General features: G+C 61.1%; 1 protein-coding gene across 4 annotated transcripts; it reads right to left on the bottom strand.

Moving 5' to 3' along the window:
• Nucleotides 1–3,871: 3,871 nt before the first annotated feature.
• On the bottom strand, nucleotides 3,872–23,472 carry TTC31 (tetratricopeptide repeat domain 31). 4 transcript variants are annotated; one of them, XM_034772378.1, is made up of 18 exons: nucleotides 23,330–23,472; nucleotides 23,026–23,108; nucleotides 21,978–22,050; nucleotides 19,659–19,909; nucleotides 18,004–18,087; nucleotides 17,175–17,243; nucleotides 16,750–16,929; nucleotides 16,356–16,487; nucleotides 10,456–10,510; nucleotides 9,848–9,938; nucleotides 9,157–9,298; nucleotides 8,798–8,902; nucleotides 8,187–8,274; nucleotides 7,607–7,799; nucleotides 7,143–7,217; nucleotides 6,524–6,626; nucleotides 5,795–5,904; nucleotides 3,872–5,402 (listed from the first exon to the last, which is right to left on the bottom strand). In XM_034772378.1, the coding sequence occupies exons 3-18, from the start codon at nucleotides 22,033–22,035 to the stop codon at nucleotides 5,270–5,272; spliced, it is 1,869 nt and encodes a 622-aa protein (XP_034628269.1). In that variant the 5' UTR covers nucleotides 22,036–22,050; nucleotides 23,026–23,108; nucleotides 23,330–23,472; the 3' UTR covers nucleotides 3,872–5,269. The 4 variants fall into 4 exon arrangements, with proteins under 4 accessions (XP_034628269.1, XP_034628267.1, XP_034628268.1 ...); XM_034772376.1 differs by having other exon boundaries at nucleotides 23,204–23,338; XM_034772377.1 differs by having other exon boundaries at nucleotides 16,789–16,929; nucleotides 23,204–23,338.
• Between the last annotated feature and the right edge of the window lie 153 nt (nucleotides 23,473–23,625).

The following is a 23,625-nucleotide window of genomic DNA, read 5'->3' as shown; positions in this document are numbered from 1 at the left end:
CACACGCAGGGTGGAGAGAGAGAGAGATACTGGGAAGGGGGGGGGGGGGGGGGGGAGACAGACAGACACAGGGACAGATGCTGCCTGCAACGATTCTTGCATCCATAACGTTGTCACGGCAACAAGCAATCCCAGCTGGCATGGGAGGGGGAGGGCGCTGAGCCTTGTGCTCACCGGGGGGGGGGGGGGGGGGGGGGTGGACCCACGTTAGTTCGCCTTGGTTAACTGCTCTATGCCTGGGGCAGGATCACGGCCTCGCTTGGCCCCCATGGGTCCAGCCCCACCTCTCCCCGGCCAGGGCAGGGCTGGCCCTGCTGGAGCCGTCCTCGATGCTGCAGCACGGCGGCAGCTGCCCCTGGTCCTGGCACAAGCAGGTCCCAGCCTTTGCTGCTTCTCCCAGCCCCACGCCCTGCTCTCAGCCTGACCCCGCTGGGTTCACATGGCTCCGAGCTCAGCAGCGGGCACTAGCCAGCCAGGCCTTCCCGCTGGGCTGGGGCTGCAGGAAAGGGAGGGGCCCGGAGCCCGGACAGATGTGACCCCGCTGGCGGGGGGGAGGGGGGAGTTACTCCTTGGACACGGTCTCATAGTGTGTGGAAAGACAAGGTGTGGTGCTCTGGCGGATTTCAATCTGGGGGGGACAGGCCGGAGATCTCATGCAGCCAGCAGTTAATTTTCAAAACGGCAACGATGATTCTAGATAACTTTTTACCACAAAAAGCATTACACCCAACCAGGGGAAACGCTGGACCTCATTATGATGGCTAAAGATGAACTGCAGATAATTGATCACAGAAGCTAAAAACACCAAGGAAAAATCTCTGGCTAAGAATCAGGGCTAAGCACATAAAGAAGCTTTAAAGTATGTAAGGAGCAAACGAAATCCTAGCGCTGGGCCAGGCCCACTACTCGCTGGAAATGCTGGAAGTGTTGTAAGGAGGCAGACAAGGCAGCTGCGTTCAGTACCTATTTCCGGTTGTGTTTGTAAAGCCGCAGGAAGAGCTGGGTACCTATAGGCTGGTTAGCCTGACATCAATCCCAGGCAAAACAATGGAAAAGCGACCCAAGGAAGGCGAGGCGTAGCACGGAGACCAGGCAAATAGGGCTCGTCAAACAAACCGGATTTCATTTTTTGATGAGCTAACAGATTTGGCTGATAAAGGTGACCACCTAAATGCAGTATCTTTAGACTTCTGTAAGGCATTTGTCTTAGTACTGCCTAGTATTGTGACAGAAAAAATCAGCTCTGTCCCTTTGAACAGAGCACACGTTAAATGGTTTAAGAACTGGCTGACGTCTCCACTAGCATGTGTCCCTGGGGACTCCTTGCCGAGCAGGGTGTAGCCAGTCCAGCAACACAAGGGTCGGTAGCAGGCCCCAGACTCCAACACCTTCACCAATGATGTCAAAGTAAATCCCCGTGATCAAATCTGCCTGCGACACAGATTGGGGGAGCGGGGAATAACGAGGACAGTGTGGTCTGGACGGCTTGGTAAGCTGGGCCCATTCAACCAGAACATTGTCATACAGCCAGCGTTACACACCCAGGAGCAAGGCAGGCAGACCACACCACCCAAGAAAGCAGCAACAGAGAAAGATCCTGGCATCACTGCAGACAAGCAGCTCCCAAGAGGGATCCGTGGACGGATTTGCAGAGGGGTGATTCTCTCTCTGGTACGGCACTGGGGAGACAGACACCAGAATCCTGCATATGGCTCTGGTATCCGCATTTCAAAAGGAAGTTGAACAACCAGAGGGTGCAGAAAAGGGCCACCCAAGTGACTCGAGCTGGAGAAAACACCTGGCAGCAGGAGCGCAGCCAGGTTAGCTTGTCACAAGGATGACTGCAGCGACTGGATCCCATCGCAGAGGTACCATCATGGGGAGAAAAGGCTGCAGAACAAGCCGCTCCACACTACTCCACGGGCACGCGCTGTCCCCAGGCCATGCACGAGTCAGCTGGAGCCAGCTCACAGCCCAGGCTGGACTCAACCTCATTCCCCAGCATCCTAGTTCAGAGGGGAAGGGGCAGGGCTGGGCCCTGGGGCCAACCAGGTCACAGTCACTCTCGCTTCTTTGTGGAATTCACGGCTGCCTCACATTCATAACACTGCTCAGTACTTCACCTCATCACTGCCTGTGGCCATGAGTTCCAGAGGCTCCTCCCAGCCGGGGAGAAGCAGTTTCCCCTCTCTAAGCCTTGGCACCCTCTACCACTGGCTGTCAGTGCCTTAGCCCCACAGCCGACCCTGGGGAGGGGCACAACTTCCTGAGGTCTCCAGGCTTCTGGCAGACTCGAGTGTAGCCTTAGCCTTGTCTCCACCCACCCCGCACAGCCGCCGCTGCCCTTGCCCCCTCCCCGTGGGTCCTGCCCCCGGGCAGCAGCAGTGGCTGGAAATGCCTGTACCCTGGTTGATGCCCGCTCCTCTCAGATGCAGCGTGGCTGATCCAGGCCAGCGGTGCAGATCAATCTAGCACCAACCCATCACCCAGCACAGCTCCAACAATGCTGCAGCTGCTCCATCTCCTACGCAGAGCAGGGAGACAGGAGCGCTGCTTGGGGGCCCTACACAACGCCAAGGGCCATGCCCACCAGTGCGCAGGTACACGCCATGGGAGAAGGCTCCCAGGTCAAGGAGCCCTGGCTGTGGAGCTCGCAATGGCATGGGGGGAGCCATGGGACTGAGCCACCAGGAGTCGGACTCTTGGGTTCCTTGCCCCACTCATCCTCCAGACACGGACAGGGTTGCAAACACACATGCCCACGTGGGCAGCGCCTGCAGACACAGCACCAGAAGGGTTAAACGGCCCTACCCCCACACTGGAGCTCTGGGGTCAGGACTGGCGAAGTGGAGCATGCCCAGACTCCACCGCATTTGGGAGAATGTATTCAGGGAGGCTCCCGGGAGCTCGGGGGCGACACCCCAGAGGCCGTTCCAGCCTATCCCATGTTATTACTTTTGTCCCTTTTCACTTTGCCATGGCCGGGGGGCATCCCAGTCCCCTGTGCTGGCTGCACCCTGCCAGGAGCCGCAGACAGCCAGAGCCAGGCCGGGCTCCCCCAGCACCAGGTGTGGCTCTGCCGCGCGTGCCATGGAGAACAGCGCCACCTGCTGGCACAGCCCACACAGTACCCGGGCTCCTCCACACACGCGGCTGCAGGAGGGGGCTGGGGGCCATGGTGGGAAGGCGGAAGGGAGAGGGTGGGTTCTTCCAGGAGTTTTATTAGGAACAATCTGTAAATCCCCAGGTAGGTACAAATCCCTGAACAAATTCCCATTGGGCGCCACAGCTAGGGTGACCAGATGACAGAGGTCAAATATCGGGACACGCGGGGGGGGGGGGGGGGGGGGGGGGGGGGAGGGGACGGGGGACAGAGTAAAAAAAAACCTGCCGGAGCATAGGAAAAACTGAGAACCCACCGGCAGCTCCACACCCCGCCCCCCACCAGCTTGCCTCCGCTCCGTCTCCACCTCCCCCCTTGGGGTGGGAGGGGGGCAGCACGCAGAGCCCCCCTCCCCCCCGCCAGAGGGACCTGTCAGGGGGCCAGGTGAGTCCCAGGCAGTGCTAGCCTTACCTGGAGCGGCTCCCAGGGAGCATCCAGCAGGCAGGTCCTGTCCCTCTGGCTCCTAAGGTCGCTCGGGTCAGGTCGGGTTCAGGGGCGGGGGGGGTCGCTGCCGGAGCCTACAAGCCCCCCCCCGCCCCTGCAGCATACAGTGGAGACCTCCTCGCCGTCTCTGTGCGTGCCTGGGGAGTGGGGCTGCAGCCGGCGGCCAGGCAGGCGCTGGGAGTTCAGCTGCGCTGCCTCAGGGCCCAGGAAGAAGAGGTGAGCGGCGCCGGCAGTGCCGGCTTACGTCCTCCACCAGACGGTCCCCCGATATCGGGACAAAGTGCGTCCCGACCAATGTAAGGTCGGGACGCGGGACAAGTCCCCTAAAATCGGGACGTCTGGTCACCCTAGCCGCAGCCACTTCAAACCCGGGGAGCAAGGCCCACCCATCGGGCGCTCTCAAGGCCATCAGAGGTCAATTCGCATCATCTCCCGCAGGCAGATCCTGGCCCCTCACCCTCCACAGCCCGGCACCTGCCCCCAGCAGCCAGCCGGTCTCTGATCAGCAGGGCAAAGCAGCTCTCTGGTACCCAGCTGGCTTTGCACTCAGGGCTGTGGGAGACAGGTGAGGCAGAGGGCAGCCAGACTGGGCCGGAGCTGACGAACGGAGCCGGCACCGGGGCAGAGAGCCCCAAGGGCGTCGCTGCACATCAGCGAATGGGGATCCGGGACCAGCCTGGCGTGGCAGGGGAGCAAGGGGCTGGCCCAGGCCGGTGGGGCTCTGCATGGGGTGACCCAGGTTAGCCCCAAGGGCAGAGGGATGGTCCAGGAACAAAGGGACAATGTTAAAAGCCCGAGTAAGTGGAACCGGGGGTGGCTCTAATGGACAGGGGCCGCAGCCCGACCCTGCCCCTGGGCCACGCTCCCCACCCAGCCAGCCCCCACAAAGAGCTACAGGAGAGCGACCAGAATGGGTCAGGCCAATGGTCCATCTAGCCCAGTGTCCTGTCTGCCGACGGGCCAGTGCCCGGTGCCCCAGAGGGCGCAAATCATCGCAGCGCAGACAGGCCCTAGCAGGGCAGAGTCAATGTAACAGACCCGGGGCTCAGCCAATCAGAAGGCAGGAAGCAGAGAGCGTGGCTGAGGGAGGAACCTGCCCCGGGACAATTTTTGGTATGAAATAGCCATGGAAGAGCAGCCTGGGGGGTGGAGACTACAACTCCCAGCATGCCACACTGCCCTTCATCCCAACAGCATGGCTCCAGGGCATGCTGGGAGTCGTAGTACCCATAGGCCTCACTCCATAATAAGGCAAAGGGGGCTGCAGCCAGCTCCAGTGCCCCCATAGGTGTGGGGCACAGTGCCCCCCCACTGGGCAATTCCAGCCCTCCTGGCCATTCCCTCCAGGCCAACCAACCCCGAGGCAGCCCCTGGGAGGCCGCCCCACTCAGCACACATGGCTCCTTCCTAGGGAAGGGGAACCCGCAGCACAGCCAGCCAGGGTCCCGATCCACACAGCAGCGAGTCCAGCCCTACCCCGGGGGGGGGTGACGCCCACTGGCTGGCAACAGGCAGCAGCTGGAGGGGCCTCGGGAAGGCCCAGCACTGTGGCCATCCAGTCACTCGTGTGCTCTCGAGGCAGCGTGGCCAGGCAGGAGCCAGCTGTCAGCCTGGGGACATCCGGCCTCCAGGCCCCTGCAACGACGGGGTCAGGGCAGGGCCCTAGTGCTGAGCCAGCTTCTTGTCCAGCCCCTTGCTCTGGGGCAGGTGGCGGAAACGGCAGTCGGCCCCGTAGCTGCAGCCGGCGTTCCGCCAGAAATGGCACTCCAGGGTGGGGGGCACTCGCACCGGCTCCCTGCGGGCACACAGAGAGGGTCTAGAGCCTGCCCACGCCTCATCAGCCCATCCCCCAAACAGCCCAGAGCTCCAGCCCCCGCACCGGCGGACCCTGGGCTGGCATCATGCCATTGCAGTACCAGGCCACGGCTCCGAAGGAGCATCCCGAGAACCTCACTAGGGAAATAATCCAAGCTGGCACTAGAGGGGCGGGGTGGTTCCTCCGAGCCAAAGCCGAGCAGAGCCAGGGCACCTGGAGGGGTGCCGGGCAGCCCCTCCGTGGGGCACCAGCAGGGGCCCAACTCCTCAGCCCTTGGAACAGCCTTGCTTCGGCTCCTCAGCTCCACATCTCAGCAGACAGCCAGGGGGGCCCCTGCCCACTCCTGCCCCGCTGCAGGCCCCAGCACCTACCTCCCCACGGGCCGCGGGGCGTTGCCAGGGCCAGCCCGACCAGGGGCCGGGGTTGCATGGTCAGGGTGCTTCAGCTGCAGCACAAACTTGGTTCCTTCCACTTCAGCCCCCTGGGGAGAAAGGGGCCGGTCAGCACAGGCCACCCTGTGGGGCGGGGCGCTCGCAGCGCTGCCAAGGAGCAGTGCAGGGAGGGCACCACGGCACAGCAGAAGACACGCCAACGAGGCAGGGTTCTGGGAGAACAAGGCGGCTCCGGCTGCGGAGCAGAGGGGTCTGGGGGAGAGGCTGCAGGGAGAGCAGACGAGCCCAGGCTGGTGTCACCAAGCTGGTGCCGCTGGCACAGGCCCTGTGTGGACGGCCCGGCCCGGCCACGGGGCACTGAGGGAGGGTTCAGCTCACCCAGAGCTGACTGGGGCAAGTCTCCATGCAGAGTGCATGCCCGGGGCAGGAGTGGGCAGCGAGCGGGGGAACGACAGAACCCACGCGGGGCTCTGTCTCCACGGATGAGAGCCCCAGATGAGCCTTTGGGTCCGGCCCCCAGCCAGAGAGAGGCAGGATGAGTGGGCTCCTGGGCACAGCAGGCCTGGCCCTAGGAGAGCTGAGCGCCTGCCAGGACTGGTCCTGCCTGCTGCCCACCAGGCTGCATTGATGGCTGGCATCAGGGGCCTGCCGGCCCAGAGCAGCCTCTGCCAAGCCACATGGGCCAGTGCCCCCAGACCCTCTCCTGACCTGCAGGGCTGCGTAGGCCGCCTCCGCCGCCTCCTTCTTGGTGTAGTTGATGAAGGCGCAGTACTTCTCCGGGAGCATCCGCACCGAGTGGATGGGCCCAAACCTGCTGGACAGAGAGCGTACTCAGCCCTAGGCTCGGGGCAGCCGACACGAGGGCTCTTGTGCCAGCAGCAGGGAGACAGAGCCAGCGAGGGGGCCCTGGGTCGCCTAGGCTACTCCAGAGAGGGCAGGCTGATGCAGCCCAAGGCAGGCACGGCTCCCGGCCCCACACTGCAGGGAGGTGCAGCCAGAGCCAGACGGGAGAGGCTATGGCCCAGAAGGCAGCGCTCCTTGGATTGGGCAGCCCCCAGGCTGGCCCTGTGGCAACTCCAGGCATGTGGCGCTTGCTAGCCAAGGCAACCTGGGGGGGGGCACCAGTGAGACTGGGGCGAAGGGCCGGGAGGGGCACCAGCATAGGGGCGGCCAGGGGTCAAGAGAGCCCCGGCAGGGGAGGGACAGGCTGGCAGGAGACACAAAGCAACAGGGCAGGGCAGGGTTTGTGCCGCAGGGCCCAGGCTCCAACCCAGCCCCACCATGCCCTGCCCCAGAGAGCTAGGGGGATGGGAGGAGAATCACTCACCCCTCAAAACAGCTGCGCAGCAACTTCTGGGTGATCCTGGGGGTGACGTTCCCAACCCACACAGCGTACCACTCCCTGCCAAAGGCACACAGCACGGGGTCACCCAGCGAGCCAACCAGAGTATCGCCCCCCCCTCGCTGCACCCCCAGGCCCAGCGCCTGCCCCTCCCCGCCTCCAGGCCCAACATCTGCTCCCCCGCTACACCCTCAGGCACCTCTGCCCCCCCAGCCCCAGAACCCCCCCTGCCCTGGATCCAGCATCTGCCCCCTCCCTGCCCCAGAGCCCACCCCTCCCCACACCCCCAGGCCCACCTGGCTCTTTGCCCAGGGCCCAGCGCCTGCCTCACCCCCAGACCTAGCAGGCTTTCTGCCCAGGTCCCAGATTCCTCCTCAAGCATAGCCAGAGATGCACCCGGGACACTAGCCTGTTTCCCCCCACAGCCCATCTCCCAGGCGCCCCATTACCTGGCCTGATGCACAGTGGCTACGGGGTGTCTGGTGCTAGCTGGGGTCTCCCTGCCGCTGGCCCGGAGCCCCTGCTGGGCTGGGCCTTTCCCTCGGCTCCGCGAGTTAGTGATGGTCACAAACCCGCTCTCCCCATCCTCGTCCCCCTCGGCGCAGCCACTGCTGCCCGGGGACCAGCTCCTGGCCGGCTCACCTGGGGGGACAGGCAGGCTGAGCACACCCCCGCTCCAGTGGCACAGCGCTGTTCGGTCCGAGGCAGGGACAAGCGGGAGGCTGCTCACAAGATGCACAGACGACTCGGCCCCCACAGCGGGGACACTGCAGAGGGGACAAACTGAGGGCTGGGGGACTGGCAGATCAACCCCGAGCTGCCCCTCAAGCCCAATCCGCAGCCCCCTGCTATCCCAGACCTGGGTCCCGCCCCCCCCCCCCCCCAGCTCTGCCAGTGCCCCTCAGTCCCAGCCTGCAGCCTTCCCGCTCCCAACAGTTACTGGTTCCCCGAGGAAGACTGGGCCCAAGCCAGGTCTCTGCAGGGAAGCAGAGCTCCACACCCAATGATCCCCATGCCCTGGGCCCTTACCAGACCCCGCCAGCTGAGACTCCGTGGCTCCCAGCAACGGCTCCATGGGCAGGCTCCTCTCGCCGCTAAAGCTGCTGAAGCCGCTCTCCTGACGGGAAGGGAGCAGGTCAGCGGCCCAGCCCCACTCACTTTTCCCCAGCTAGTGAACTAGGGCTCTGATTCTGCTGACCATCACCCTGGTATCTGGGCACCTATACATCAAATCAACCCGGGGTGGTGCAAGCGTCCTCGCAGGGAGAGGCCCCTGGCAGAGTGTCCCAGCATTGCCAGACCCCCTCGGGGATCTCCCCCTGCAGCCGGGCTCCTGGCTGACCTGTGCTCTCGCCAGGTGTCAGAGGCAGATTGGACACCAGGGGCTCGGGGGGGGGCTGCAGCGTCGCCTGTCCCAGCCAGAGCCCCCAGCCTGCGAGGGGTGATCCTCCTGAGAGGATGCCGGGCCCCCAGTGATGTCCCAGTATGCCTGGCAGGCAGAGATCATTCCTGCCCCACGCGCTCTGTCCCGCGCAGGGTCCAAGCCAGCCAGCCCACCCCACACTCGCTCAGGCCATGCTGTGCCCATGGCTGGAGGGCCCGTCTCCCCCGCATCCCGTGTCAACAGCAGGGACACTCACCAGGATGAGCTGCACCTGGCACATTTCCAGCTGGGCAGCTGCGTCGGCATGGGACCTGTCCAGCCGCAGCAGCTCCAGGAAGGTGCTTTCGGCCTCGGCATAGCGCTGGGGAGAGCCAGGTAGTCACTCACTGCCACCCCCCACCGGGCCCAGCGCCTCCCCACTCCCCCCTGCCCCACAGGGCCAGGCACCTGCCCCTTTCCCCTGAGCCTGGCACCTCCCCATCCCGCCTGTGCCCCAGGGACCAGGCACCTCCCCCACCTAGACCTGGTGCCCACTCCCATGGGCCCCCCATCTCCCCGAGCAGCAGGGCCAGGCTGGGATTCAAGCCCTGGCTCCCACCCCCCACGCCCAGGTACCTGCAGCCCCATGAGGGCCTTGCCCTTGCGGAAAAAGCCTTTGGGCCAGCCGGGCAGGAGGCTCAAGGCCACGTGGGCGTCACTCAGGGCCTTGTCGTACTGCTGCATCCTCTCATAGCAGTACGAGCGGTTCCCAAAGAGCCTGCAGGGAGAGCGCGGTCAGCAAGCCTGCGCCAAGGCCGGCTGCCTGCCCCTGCCCCAGCGTCAAAGTGCCCGGCAGCGCTGGGCTGGTCACGAAGTCTGCCCCAACCCTGCCCCTGCCCCAGCCCCAAAGCACCCGACAGCACTGAGCCAGTCACGGAGCCTGCGCCAAACCCTGCCCCTGCCCCAGCCCCAAAGCGCCCGGCAGCACTGGGCCTGCGTGGGGTGAGGCTCCAGCAGACCGTGCAGGCCTAGAGGGAGTCGGGCTGGGGATACAGAGCCAGGGCTGGGAGGGAGCTTCACAGGCTGCTAGCTGCACCTCTGGCCTGGAGAGCCCCCCACCCCTCCCAATGAGAGAAACACTCCCCCCAGCCCTGCCCCAAAGAGCACCCCCCTGAGAGAAATAAACACACTCCCCCCAGCCCTGCCCCAAAAGAGCACCCCCCTGAGAGAAATAAACACACTCCCCCCAGCTCCCCCGAGAGAAACACGCCCCCGCCCCGAGAAACACTCTGCCCCCTGCCCCAGAGAGCACCCCTCACGCTCCTACCTGTGCTCCCGAGGGTTGAGTTTGACAGCCTCAGTGAAGAAGAGCACGGCCTCCTGGAAGCAGCCCCGCGCCGCCGCCTCGTACCCATAGCCTGTGGGAAGGAAACAGGGTCACCAAGACAGGCGCTGCGTTGCTGCCCCCTGTGCAGCTCAGCCAGGCCTCCAGGGTGGAGCTGGCTCCAGTGCCCGTGCCTGCCTGGCACCTACACGGAGATCACGCTCCCCACGAGACAAGCGGGATGCAGCGGGGAATGGGCCGTTTGCTCAGGAGCAGAGAGGGGGAAACAAGGCTGGGAAGCAAAGGGTTAATGCATCCCTGAGGTCAGGGCCCTAGGAAGGCCTGGGCCCACTCAGGGCTGGGCTAGCAGGGGCTGTGGGGCAGGAGTGAGGGGCACCGGCAGAGCTGGGGGGAGCCCAGGGCTGGGCTAATAGGGGCTGTGGGGCGGGAGTGAGGGGTCAATACACACAGCGAGACCAGGAGTGAGGGGGAGGGCAGGGCGAAGCCAGGTTGGCACAGGGAAGGCGGGGACACTTTTCTGGCCCCACAGCCCCAGACCCGTTCTGCCTGGTGTGGGAAGACCGGGCCTGTGAGGGGCGGGGGACACTGACCTGCTAGCACTGTGCTGGGATCCACTCCGCTCACATCCTGCCCAGGCCTCGGCACCTGCACAGGGAGCCAAGTGACATGGTGAGGGCTGGGGCTGCCGGGGCCAGAGCACCAGTTCAGACTGCAGCGAGGAGGGTTGGGTTACAGCAACGCCCCCCTGCTGGCCCTCGCCCCCACCGGCACCAGCATTCACGGAACCACTCTGACCAGTCAGTCAGTCGCACTGAGGGGGTCCCCACCCGCCTGCCCCAGGGAGCTCTCACAGGCCGAGCCATGCTGACCAGCTTGGGGTGCATCAGTGGGAGGAGGAGGGGGCCCTTAGGAGACCTGTCTCTGCCCAACGAACCCAGGCGGTACCAGGCACCTCCAGGACATTCTCAATGTCTCCAGCCCATGGCCAGAGAGCTGCCCGGGGTCAGGACACACAGCAAAGAACTGCTACCAGGGATGGACACAACTCAGGGGGACACGCAAGGCTGGGGTACTGCAACGGCCGTCACCCAGCCCCACCGCCGTGGGGCCCCCCATGGTGCAGAACCTCTGGCTTGCAGGGGAAAACCTGAAGCCTCCTAAGCCCCCACCACAGGAAGACACACCCCCTGCCCACACAGGCCGCGCATCTCGCCATGACCAGGCAGCAGGGGACACGGACAGGGCTCTGAAGGGCAGTGTGGAGCTGGCCAGACTTGCACCCACCGCCATGGCAGCTGTGGGCAGCACGCTCACACCCTGGCCTTTCCCCTCAGCCAGAAGGGGAAGGGGATATTTTCTGCCCAAGTTGAAGGCTTTGTGCCCCATGCCCTGCCCCCTGGGGGTGGACTGGCCAAGGCTGGGGACAACCCACCAAGCCCTTCCCCCACCTCTGGGCCTGTGACTCACACAATGTAGATAAATCTCTGATAATTTTCATATAACTTTACATTGTGCCTCTTCATATAACCTTGTGGTGGGTCTACCCACGTGTGACCTCTGTATCCTGGGACTTTGTATCAAAGCCTCATTTAGAAACTTTGCATTGCCCTTGGTATAATATTATAGCCCCTAAGGATAGAATAAGATAGAAGAAAAATTTCTTTTTGCTAGCAGTAGAACAAGAGCTCGCCCCCCCCACTCTTAATCAATTGCCCTGTTGAATGAATGAGGTGTGGATGAGCAAGGCATGGAAGGCAGTACCTCCAGACAGCCTCAACTGTTGGAGAAGGGCTGGGAGCCAGACCCAAGGACAATAAAACGTGTCAAGTGGGCTCATTAAAGACAAGCAGACATACCAACGGCCTCCGGGGTTAGAAGCAAGCACCTTCTTTTGGAAACACCCTCTTTGCAGCATTGGGACAACACTCAAAAGAAAGCAGCACAAAGGACCAATGGACACAGACACAGAGTTTGAATCTGGTATAGATTTGCATAAGAGGAAAGCTGCTATAAAAGTGGGGTGTCTTGCAGAGGACCCCGGGTCTCGTCTTGTCAACATGGGAGCATCGATCCAGATCGGCAGAAGCCCGGCTCCACCCCCTCCCCCATCTAACTCACCTGGCCAGTGAAGTTAAGGGGAGCAACTAATTGGTAACAACAAGACGGAGTGTGTTTGTGTGTGTGTGTGTGTGTGTGAGTGTAAGTGTAATATATTATAAGCATATAATACAGTGTTAGTGAACACATGTATTACTAATAAATGTGGCGTTTTGTCTTATTCCCCCTGAAAAGATCCTGTGCAGTACTTTAAGTACAACAACAGGGCCCCGAGCTCTGAAAACCTGCAGGTCCCCACGCCAGTCACTTGAATGGCCGGCAAGTCCAGCCTCCCACCCCAGGCAGCCAGCAGGGACCAGCCAGCCCAGCCCGGTTCTGCCTCCCAGCTACAGTCTCTGCGCCAGAGCTTGCGGGTGTCTGTGTGGGCAAGGTGGTGCCCCACTGCGGCCAGGGCCCCCCAGGCAGAACAGCTCTGGGGAAGCGCAGGGCTGTGGCAACAAGGTGCCTTTAGAAGTCATTCAGCTGTCACTTTCCAGCACATCTCTGCCCCATGCCCAGACGACATGCAAAGACATCAGTCCTGTGCTGGGAGTTCCGGGGGTGGGGATTCAGTCACCCCCACCTAGCCCAGCCCGTCCTCAAAGGCAGTTTAGCCACCCTGTGAGATCAGCCGGGACACAATCCACACGACGGCCCAGCCCGCGCCCAAAGCTCCCGTGCTGGGATTCTTGGCTGGCACCTGGGCCCTGAGCCCATCACTATGGTGCCCGGGCTGCTCTGGCACAGCACTGCCAACCAATTCCCCACACGCCCACCGGCCGGGCGCACCCTCTGTGATAGCGCAGCACCAGGGCGGGAAGCAAATCCCTCCACTCTGCCTGCCTGCCAGGGATTAGCACATTCGATAGTTCTCAGTCAGTCCCGGGCCCCCTGCACTGAGGGGGGCGCCATGCGCCGGAACTAGGCACCTGGACGATTACATGCCACGGGGACTGGCACCTTCCAGAGAGACACGCAGACAGACCCACTTCCCTCAGCCGCCACAGCACTGCCAAGGAGAACGGGCCCCTCCTCTCCCCGGGGGGGGCTCTGCTTCCCCAGCCGCTCCAACTCCACAGGGAGCCAAGCCCAGCAGCCTGCAGGACGAGGCGCCTGAGTGCGCTGGCCAGCGTGGGGACCCACCTTCTCCTTGGGCCAACAGCAGAAGCAACTGAGCAGCTTCCAGTCCAGGCAGGGCCTCTGGCCTGTTCACTAGCTCAGGCTGCAGGCCTGGCTTGGAGCGACGCTGCACCGTTCGCTTTAGCCACACTCCCCTGAGCCTTGGGTCTGCAGGGAGCTGTGGCTTGCTTGCACAGCAGCTTGCCATGGGGCTGCCCCACACCTTCCCCCATTCACTCTGCAGCCTAACGCCCCATCCTGGGCCCATGTCTCTCGAGCCGCTCGCTGCATGGGTCGGCTGCTCCCAGCAGCAACCCCGGCACGCTCCAGCCTGGCCTTGACCCTGACACCGGCCCCGCCACCCAGGGCTCTGTCAGGGCACAGATGTCCTAGGCCAGGGTCCACACCGTGGATCACTTGCCTCTTTTCCCCGCTGGCTCCCTTGCAGGGCTCCCCGCTGGGTCACTGGGCAGAGCCTGCCCTGCCTCTGCTCCCTCACGCTAAGGGCAGGTGACTAGCAGGGGGCTGACCGGCTCCGCCTATGCTTGCCCTGCTTGTCTTGCTCCTCCTCTTAGAATCACAGAATCTCAGGGTTGGAAGGGACCTCGGGAGGTATCTAGTCCAACCCCCTGCTCAGAGCAGGACCAATTCCCAACTAAATCATCCCAGCCAGGGCTTTGTCAAGCCCGACCTTAAAAACCTCCAAGGAAGGAGACTCCACCACCTCCCTAGGGAACCCATTCCAGTGCTTCACCACCCTCCTAGTGAAATAGTGTTTCCTAATATCCAACCTAAACCTCCCCCACTGCAACCTGAGACCATTGCTTCTTGTTCTGTCATCTGCCACCACTGAGAACAGTCTAGATCCATCTTCTTTGGAACCCCCTTTCAGGTAGTTGAAAGCAGCTATCAACTCCCCCCTCATTCTTCTCTTCTGGAGACTAAACAATCCCAGTTCCCTCAGCCTCTCCTCATAAGTCATGTGCTCCAGACCCCTAATCATTTTTGTTACCCTCCGCTGGACTCTTTCCAATTTTTCCACATCCTTCTTGTAGTGTGGGGCCCAAAACTGGACACAGTACTCCAGATGAGGCCTCACCAATGTCGAATAAAGGGGAACGATCACGTTCCTCGATCTGCTGGCAATGCCCCTACTTATACAGCCCAAAATGCCGTTAGCCTTCTTGGCAACAAGAGCACACTGTTGACTCATATCCAGCTTCTCGTCCACTGTGACCCCTAGGTCCTTTTCTGCAGAACTGCTACCTAGCCATTCGGTCCCTAGTCTGTAGCAGTGCATGGGATTCTTCCGTCCTAAGTGCAGGACTCTGCACTTGTCCTTGTTGAACCTCATCAGGTTTTTTTTGGCCCAATCCTCTAATTTGTCTAGGTCCCTCTGTATCCGATCCCTACCCTCTAGCGTATCTACCACGCCTCCTAGTTTAGTGTCATCTGCAAATTTGCTGAGAGTGCAGTCCACACCATCCTCCAGATCATTAATAAAGATATTAAATAAAACCGGCAAGAATACTGTGGGAGACCATATCAAAAGCTTTGCTAAAGTCAAGGAATAACACATCCACTGCTTTCCCCTCATCCACAGAGCCAATTATCTCATCATAGAAGGCAATTAGGTTAGTCAGGCATGACTTCCCCTTCGTGAATCCATGCTGACTGTTCCTGATCACTTTCCTCTCCTCTAAGTGCTTCAGAATTGATTCCTTGAGGACCTGCTCCATGATTTTTGCAGGGATTGAGGTGAGGCTGACTGGCCTGTAGTTCCCCGGATCCTCCTCCTTCCCTTTTTTAAAGATGGGTACTACATTAGCCTTTTTCCAGTCATCTGGGACCTCCCCCAATCGCCATGAGTTTTCAAAAATAATGGCTAATGGCTCTGCAATCTCATCCGCCAACTCCTTTAGCACCCTCGGATGCAGCACATCCGGCCCCATGGACTTGTGCACGTCCAGTTTTTCTAAATAGTCCCGAACCACTTCTTTCTCCACAGAGGGCTGGTCACCTTTTCCCCATATTGTGCTGCCCAGTGCAGCAGTCTGGGAGCTGACCTTGTTCGTGAAGACCGAGGCAAAAAAAAAAGCATAGAGTACATTAGCTTTTTCCACATCCTCGGTCACTAGGTTGCCTCCCTCATTCAGTAAGGGGCCCACACTTTCCTTGACTTTCTTCTTGTTGCTAACATACCTGAAGAAACCCTTCTTGTTACTCTTAACATCTCTTGCTAGCTGCAACTCCAAGTGTGATTTGGCCTTCCTGATTTCACTCCTGCATGCCTGAGCAATATTTTTATATTCCTCCCTGGTCATTTGTCCAATCTTCCACTTCTTGTAAGCTTCTTTTTTGCGTTTAAGATCAGCAAGGATTTCACTCTTTAGCCAAGCTGGTCGCCTGCCATATTTACTATTCTTTCTACACGTCGGGATGGTTTGTTCCTGCAACCGCAATAAGGATTCTTTAAAATACAGCCAGCTCTCCTGGACCCCTTTGCCCTTCATGTTATTCTCCCAGGGGATCCTGCCCATCTGTTCCCTGAGGGAGTCAAAGTCTGCTTTTCTGAAGTCCAGGGTCCATATTCTGCTGCTCTCCTTTCTTCCTTGTGTCAGGATCCTGAACTCAACCATCTCATGGTCACTGCCTCCCAGGTTCCCACCCACTTTTGCTTCCCCTACTAATTCTTCCCTGTTTGTGAGCAGCAGGTCAAGAAAAGCTCTGCCCCTAGTTGGTTCCTCCAGCACTTGCACCAGGAGATCGTCCCCTACACTTTCCAAAAACTTCCTGGATTGTCTGTGCACTGCTGTATTGCTCTCCCAGCAGATATCAGGTTGATTAAAGTCTCCCATGAGAACCAGGGCCTGCAATCTAGCAACTTCTGCTAGTTGCCAGAAGAAAGCCTCGTCCACCTCATCCCCCTGGTCTGGTGGTCTATACCAGACTCTGACTATGACATCACCCTTGTTGCTCACACTTCTCAACTTTATCCAGAGACTCTCAGGTTTTTCTGCAGTTTCATACCGGAGCTCTGAGCAGTCATACTCCTCTCTTACATACAACGCAACTCCCCCACCTTTTCTGCCCTGCCTGTCCTTCCTGAACAGTTTATATCCATCCATGACAGTACTCCAGTCATGTGAGTTATCCCACCAAGTCTCTGTTATTCCAGTCTCTTAGCCAGGGAGCTCCCTCCTCCCCCCCATGGCTGAGACATGCCAGGGGAGGCAAGTTCACCCTGCCCGCTCAGAGGGAACCCAACGCTCACCTCCTGCTGGGGCTTCCTCTCTGGCTCCTTGCGCTCAGCTCTGGGCGCCTTCTCCTTCCTGGGCGCCAGCGGCTTCACACCCACCTTACGCTGAGCTTTGGAGACAAAGGTGCTGCTCAAGTCCAGCTCATCCTGGGGGAGGGGGACACAGGCGTCAGGCTGGGTGGGCAGGGACATCAATCCAGCAGCATGCCACGTCATGCCCTGCGGGTTGCATGACCAGCAGACACCTGGCCCCAGAGGCAGCGGGTGCCTTGGTTCCTGGCCCCCAGCCATCACCGAGCCAGCTGACCCCAACTTTCACAGCCCGCCCATTCCAGCTAGGCAGGCCAGGTGAGCGCCGGGCCCTGCACAAAGCAGGACAGGGCCACAGCCCAGCACACCCAAACCTCACCTCCGTCTCCTCCTCGGTGCTCATGTCTGCACTCCTGACCTGGGCCCTGGCTCCCTCCCCTCTCCTAGGAGCTGGGGCCTTGCTGGGATTTCTCCAGGAGGGGCTGGAGTCCAGGGGCCCCTTCCGCAACGATGTCATGGCCCCTTCCTCCTCCGCGTCACCATTCAGACAAGGTTCATTCTGCAAGGAGAGCACCGGCCTGTGAGATCAGAGCTCCACTGGCAACTTCCCCAGCAGGGCAGGGCTCTGCCACACCCACCCGCCAGACTCCCTGGGAGGGGAGAGCCCAGCCTAGCGCTCACGGGTTACAGCCCCTCCTCCTCTCGAACACACGGGAACCAAGAGCACTGTGCCTCGGAAACGTGGCCCCAAGCCCGGGGATGGCAGGGCAGATGCCCGGAGAGCAAGGCACCCCAGCCACTTACCGACTTCATCTCGGGCTTGGGCTTCAATTCTTGTTCTAGTTTTTCTTGCCTCTTCCGGTCTTTCTGCCTCTGGAAGCCACAGAGAAACGAGTGAGATCCAGAGAGCTGGTGCTTTCCCCAGCCAGGGGCTCTGGCCCCACTCCCTCCCGGGGCAGGCTGCACCAGGTTCCGAATCGCCGCCGACACATTGGGTAGAGCAGAGTCAACTCATCCTCCAGGGGCCCCCCCCCAAGGGCAGGTTCTGTGGGGAGCAGGGCAGCCAGCCGGGCTCCTCGGCAAGGGGAACGGAACTGAGACAGGCTCTCCTGCAGAGCCCCGACGCAGGGCAGCCTGGAGCTAGGGCCTGGGCGTGAGAGGACTCCAGGGAAGGGAGCACACCGGTACAGCCTGGCCAGCACGCCCTGTTCCACACTGACCGGAGAGTCCCTCCAACGCGTGCGATTGCCGCAGGATCCGAGCGAGACTCCCAGCTCTGGCTACTTATCCCAGGTTCAGTGACAGCCCCAGACCCCATTCAATCGACCCGCCACACCACCCCTCTCCTGTGGGACTGTTTTACACTAATCTCCTCCAGGAGTACAAGGAGGAGACTGAGCTCCACGTGGCCCCTTCCCACAGGCTGAGAGGGAGCTGGAGAGCTCAAAACACAGGGCAACCGGGCAGCAGAGAAACCAGACGTTTGCCCTCCAGTGGATTCATCAGGCTGTGGGTGAGATGCACCCCCCAGCCCCTGGGGTCACCGGCCAGGCGGAGAATGCAGAGGAGGAAGCAGGCATGCCAGGCGGCTGGGACGGCAGCAGGAGTGGAGAACGCAGCCCTGGGCACTCACCTTCTTCTTAAGTCTTTTCTTCTCTGCTTTCCTTTTAACTCGCTCCTCCTCAGCTACCAGCTCCTTGGCGTTCTTCTCCGCTTCCTGGGGAGAGAACCACGCAAGCTGGGCACAGCCCCACCCCAGCCAGCCCTTCCCCACTGGAACCGAGAGGCCCTACTCCCCAGGAGCTCACAGGTGATGATCAGCGTGGGGTGGCAGCTGTGAGAAGGACCCCTTCCCCCACAGGAAATCAGACTGCAGGGAGAGCAGAACCAAGGTCCAGAGCAAGGAGCCATGGTAGACAGGCAGCTGAGCAGGTGCTCCCGGTAGTGCCATGCTGGATCTAATAGGGGAGCGCGGCCCGTAGATGGGCAGGCAGAGGGGTGGTAACACCTCTGTCTGCAGCATCAGCGCGACCTTCGCTGGGACAGCAGCCCCATGGCTGGAGTCTACATTCTCAAAGGGAGGGCGACAAACTGGAAAGGAATCAGAAAAGAGCTACAAGGATGCTCTGAGAGCTGACCTCCGGGAGAGGCTGAAGCACTTCAGTCTATTTAGCTTATCCACGGAAGAGTTCTGAGGGGACGACGAGTACCTCCTCCCTGGGGAGGAGACTTCGGCGAGCCCAAGGCGCGAGCACACAAGGGCAGGACAAATGGCTAGCATCCCCCGCGGGGGACTTGTTTCTGCAGGGACGTGGTGCACTCGGTGTCTTTCTAAGAGAGGCTCTTGCTCAGCCAAACGCCTGAAATCCCTGGCTGGTTCTCTGGGCTGGATGGGCCAATGCTCCCTTCTGGCCTTAACAGCTTGGAAGCTTTCCCCGGGGCAGGTTCTCTCATCACCGCTACTGCAGGGGCTTTTGCACCTTGCTCTATAGCAGCTGGAGACAGACTCCGTGGAGCCCTGGGCTGATCCGGGACGGGGATCCCGGTCTGCACCTAGGCAAAGTCCGAGGGCAGCTCGCTCTGCTCCTAGAGGAGCAGTACAACCTCCATGCCCAGCAGCGGCCCCTCGGGCTGGTCAAAGGTAGCACTGACAATCCTCCACCCCTTCCCCCAAGTTCTTCCACTCTGCTCTGCAGCCAGGTCACCACCAGCAGGTCCTCCTTGGCAGAGACGCAGGAGGGACCACAGTGGACAAAGCCCTTAGGAAATGCATGGAGGGCCCCATCCTGCCCTGGCCACAGCGGGGCTTCCAGGGGACTGTGACAGGGTGCTGGGCCAGCCCTCTGTCACTCCAGCTCCCACTAAGGGAGGTAAATTGGAGCTGGCTAGAGAAACCTGCACCTGATTGGCGAAGGGGAAACAACTGCCAGGTTGATTAGCCTGGGGCTGCATAAAAGCCTCAGAGGAAGGACGCCAATGGGGCAGACAAAAAGGGGGAAAGCCAGAGAGTGGAAGCTCTTCTCTCCTGGCTGCAAAGGCTGGGAAGTCCGGCAGACTGAAACCCCCTAAGCTGTATATGGTGAGAAGGTGGGGGGGGTTTCACGCTGTAAATCAACAGCACCGGTGATTGCTGAGCCAGAAGGTCTCGGAGTGGGTTTTGGAGCAGAGCAGGGGCAGGAGCAAAGGGGGCCCTGCTACGCCCTGTTACACGGACCCACTGGGGGAGAGGCCAGCAGGCCGGCCCAGGGGAACGGAAGGGAAAGAGGACGACCCTGGGGCTCTGCTCACCTCTGCGGTCACCCGCTGCCTCTGGGGCAGTTTCAGGTCCAGCAGTTGATAGTCCAGCGAGCTCTGGGGCAGGGGCGCTGGTGAGGTGTCCTTGCACAGGAAGGATTTCCTGAAGCCACAGAAGGTGCCAGGGACTGAGTCCTCGTCAGTCTTTGCATCGTATTCCTTGTTGGAATCAACCCACTTCTCCTCCTCCTCCTCGTCATACTCCCCATCGTTGTCGTAGTAATAGCAGAGCTCGTCGTCCGAGTCTGCATAGGGAGAGCACAGCAGCGCTCAGCGACGGCCTATGCCGTACCACCCCTCACCAGGTCCCAGCCACGCCCCAGTGCAGGACTCCACCAGCCTATACCTCCCAGGGAGCGGCGCTCTCGATGCGCCCCCTCACGCCAAACCCCAGCGCTCCCCAAGCCTCCAGTCATCAGGGAAGGAACAGCCCTATCCCAAAACCAAAACACGGAAATAAACCAACTCACCCCAAACCCCTCCCCCCAGAGGGAGGAGCCTGAGATTCCACAGACCCCAAGGCCTTCCCGACTGCTGTCAATCTGCCATGGGAGGTGCCCAGACTCTGTGGTGATGGGCAGGGGTTGGGCTTGTCAGGATGGGGCGGAGGGGATGGGAGATTCCTGGCAGTTCAAAATCCCAGCCTGGGAGGGACTCTGGCTCTGGGGAAACATCGTTCACAAGTCCCCCAGGGGACCTCGACACCGCAAAGAGAAACCTGCAAGGCCGCATCACAGAGCCCAGGTCCAAGGAGTCAGGCTCGCAAGACTCAAAATAGCAGTGCAAAACTTCCCACTCGGGCTGGAGCCTGGGCTCTGAAACCCTGCCAGGGGCTCAGATCCCAGCCTCCAGCCCAGGCAGGAACGTCTACATTGCTGTTTTAAGCCCTGTAGTGCCAGCCCAAGTCAGTTGAGCTGGGCTCTGAGACTCGGTGCCGTGGGTTTTTCTCTGGAGCGTAGCCGTACTCCTAGAATGTGTCTGAATTTCCTCCACCGCTGGGTTTTAGCAGGGACGAGATGACCTGCTGACAGGCTCCCACCCCATACATGCCTCCAGGCCATAGCTCTGGTCCTCTGTTTGGCTACCTCTCGTCCTGTACTTCAACTGTGAGGTCTCTGGGGCTGCGACTGGGGCTGTGTGTGTACAGCGCCCAGTGCAACAAAGTCCTGGGCCACCACTGGGGCTGCTCAGCTCTGCCACGATACACATGGCTGGGGAATGTCCAGGCCAGGGCGCTGACTGACAGGTGTTTTGAGGGGTATTCCCTCCCCAGCCCCACTCAGATTCGAACCACGCCGGGATCGGTCACAAACTGGGAGGGGAAAGAGCACCCCGCTGAGTCCTGCCCCAGAGACTACTCTCCCAGCATGCAGTGCTCCATCTGGACCCAAGCAGCCTGAATTGCACACTGGGAAGTGGAGTCTTCCAGGGCCTTGTGTACTGGAAAAGAAAAAAGCAGCTACAACAGGCCCCCTTGTGGCAGCCTCATCAGAGGCAAAGGACTTCTCAGCTCATGGAGTCTGAACCCTACCCTCCACCGCAAAGCTGATTCTCCCAGGGCAGGGTGAGGCACTTGGCAGAAGGCAGGGTGCATCGTTCGGAAAGAGTTTCTGGGCCAGGGCAGGGGACTGGCCCCTCTCGGCAGTGCTGGCTTGTCCCCGCGGGGTTCCCGAGCACTTTGCCAAGGACATAACGTAAGAACATAAGAGCGGCCAGACTGGGTCAGACCAAAGGTCCCTCTAGCCCAGTGTCCTGTCTGCCAACAGTGGCTAGTGCCAGGTGCCCCAGAGGGAATAAACAGAACAGGGAATCATCAAGTGACCCATCCCGTCACCCATTCCTAACTTCTGGCAAACAGAGGCTCAGGACACCATCCTGGCTAATAGGCATTGATGGACCTATCCTCCATGAATTTATCTAGTTCTTTTTTTGAACCCTGTTATAGTCTTGGCCCTCACAAGAGCTTCTGGCAAGGAGTTCCACAGGTTGACTGTGTGTTGTGTGAAGCAATCAAACAGGGCTCATGGAAGCAGGGATGAGAACGAGTGAGGAGTGTGAAGCCTGCCTGCAGCAGGTATACGCCAGGGCCCCAAGCCCTGGGCACGGCAGCACCTCATACAAGCACAAGAAGCAGGTGGACAGTTAGCACCGCAGAGGTGGAGTCAGGAGGGGCTGGGGATTACTCTGCTTGAGGAGACAGGATGATTCCACAGGAACAGGAGACACACTGCTTCCAAGAGCTTCTGACCCAACAAGGTCCACCCAAGAAAGCCCCTGGAGTCCCCGACACTCCCCTTCCCCACCCCCTCGTACCTGCTATCTCCTCGGCTTTGGGGGGGGCATACAAGTTCTCCATCATCAGCTTCTCCATTAAGTTGTTGAGATCCTAGGAGAGGGAACCACAGCTAGTGACTCAAGGCGTCCAGCAGCCTCCGCTAGGTCTGTTAGCGCCTCCCTGGGCTCACCGCCGCACCCTCCCGTTACAGCAGCCCCCGCCGGGTCCCTTAGCGCCTCCCCAAACTCACCGCCGCGCCTCCCGTTACAGCAGCCCCCACCGGGTCCCTTAGCGCCTCCCCGGGCTCACTGCCGCCCCCACCTGTTACAGCAGCCCCTGCCGGGTCCCTTAGCGCCTCCCCGGGCTCACTGCCGCCCCCACCTGTTACAGCAGCCTCCCCTCCACCCCCCGGGTCCCTTAGCGCCACCCCGGGCTCACTGCTGCCCCTCCCTTTACAGCTTTACAGCTACCCCCGCCAGGTCCCTTAGCGCCTCCTCAAACACTGCCGCACCCTCCCGTTACAGCAGCCCCCGCCGAGTTCCTTAGCACCTCCCCAAACTCACTGCCGTGCCCTCGCATTACAGCAGCCCCTGCCGGGTCCCTTAGTGCCGCCCTGGGCTCACTGCTGCGGCCTCCGGTTAGGGCAGCCCCCGCCGGGTCCCTTAGCGCCGCCCCGGGCTCACCGCCGCGCCCTCGCGTTACAGCAGCCCCCGCCGGGTCCCTTAGCGCCTCCCCGGGCTCATCGCCACGCCCTCCCGTTACAGCAGCCCCTGCCGGGTTTCTTAGCGCCTCCCCGGGCTCACCGCCGCGCCCTCGCGTTACAGCAACACACAACTTGAAGCTCTGGTCAAACCAGACAGAAGAGACAGGAGTGAGAGTCTCCCACAGCCCTGGCCCAGGCTCCCCATCGCCTTCTGCAAACCATGCAGCCAAGGGACAGATGCCTTCCAGCCCAAGCGACTCAGCAGCTATGTCTAATTGCCCTCCCCAACCCCAGGGGTCTGGCTGGGAAGGTGGGAGCCCCATGATCCCCTTGGGGGATGTACCCCACACTCCCTTGAAGGCAGAGGGACGGCAGACACATACCTCTTCTTTGCGGTGTTCTAAGTTGGGGTCCCAGCCATACCTGGTGAGCAGGCTGAGGGGGAAGTGCCCCGGCAGGAAGGGCCCTGTAAGACAGCAGCTGTAAGCAAGCAGCCAAGCAGGCCAGAACCGAAAGTGAATGTGCACAGGGCCAGGAAGGCCAGATAACAGACCAACCCACCTGCTGTGCAGAGACCTGCCAGCTGATGCGTGGCCCAAGCACCCCCCTCCCCTGCAGCCTGGGCAAAGATCTCCCAAGGAGACACCCACATAATACCCCTGCCTCAGGCCCAATGTATCTCCTCACCGTTCGCTCACTCGGGGGAGCGCCCCAGGGGGCAACAACACTCCCTCCCCCCACACACGGGGGAGGTGCTCACACCCACGCCCCCAGCAGAACAGCCTGGGGCTCGGGAGTTCCTTTCTTCCCGCAGGTACCCAACCCCCCCCTCACACACCTTTCCCTCTGCGTGCAGCCCCTCAGATCCACCCCACTCCCCCGCGCCTAGCCCCTCAGACCCCCCTAACCCCCTCCTGTGCCCAGCCCCTCAGACCCCCCCCCACCCCCGGCCCCTCAGACCCCCCTAACCCTCTCCTGTGCCC

Source organism: Trachemys scripta, chromosome 5, assembly GCF_013100865.1.
Source record: "Trachemys scripta elegans isolate TJP31775 chromosome 5, CAS_Tse_1.0, whole genome shotgun sequence".
In the NCBI taxonomy this organism is placed as follows: domain Eukaryota; kingdom Metazoa; phylum Chordata; order Testudines; family Emydidae; genus Trachemys; species Trachemys scripta.
The sequence above is the reverse complement of the archived record's forward strand: the minus strand, read 5'-3'. Positions and strand labels throughout refer to the sequence as shown.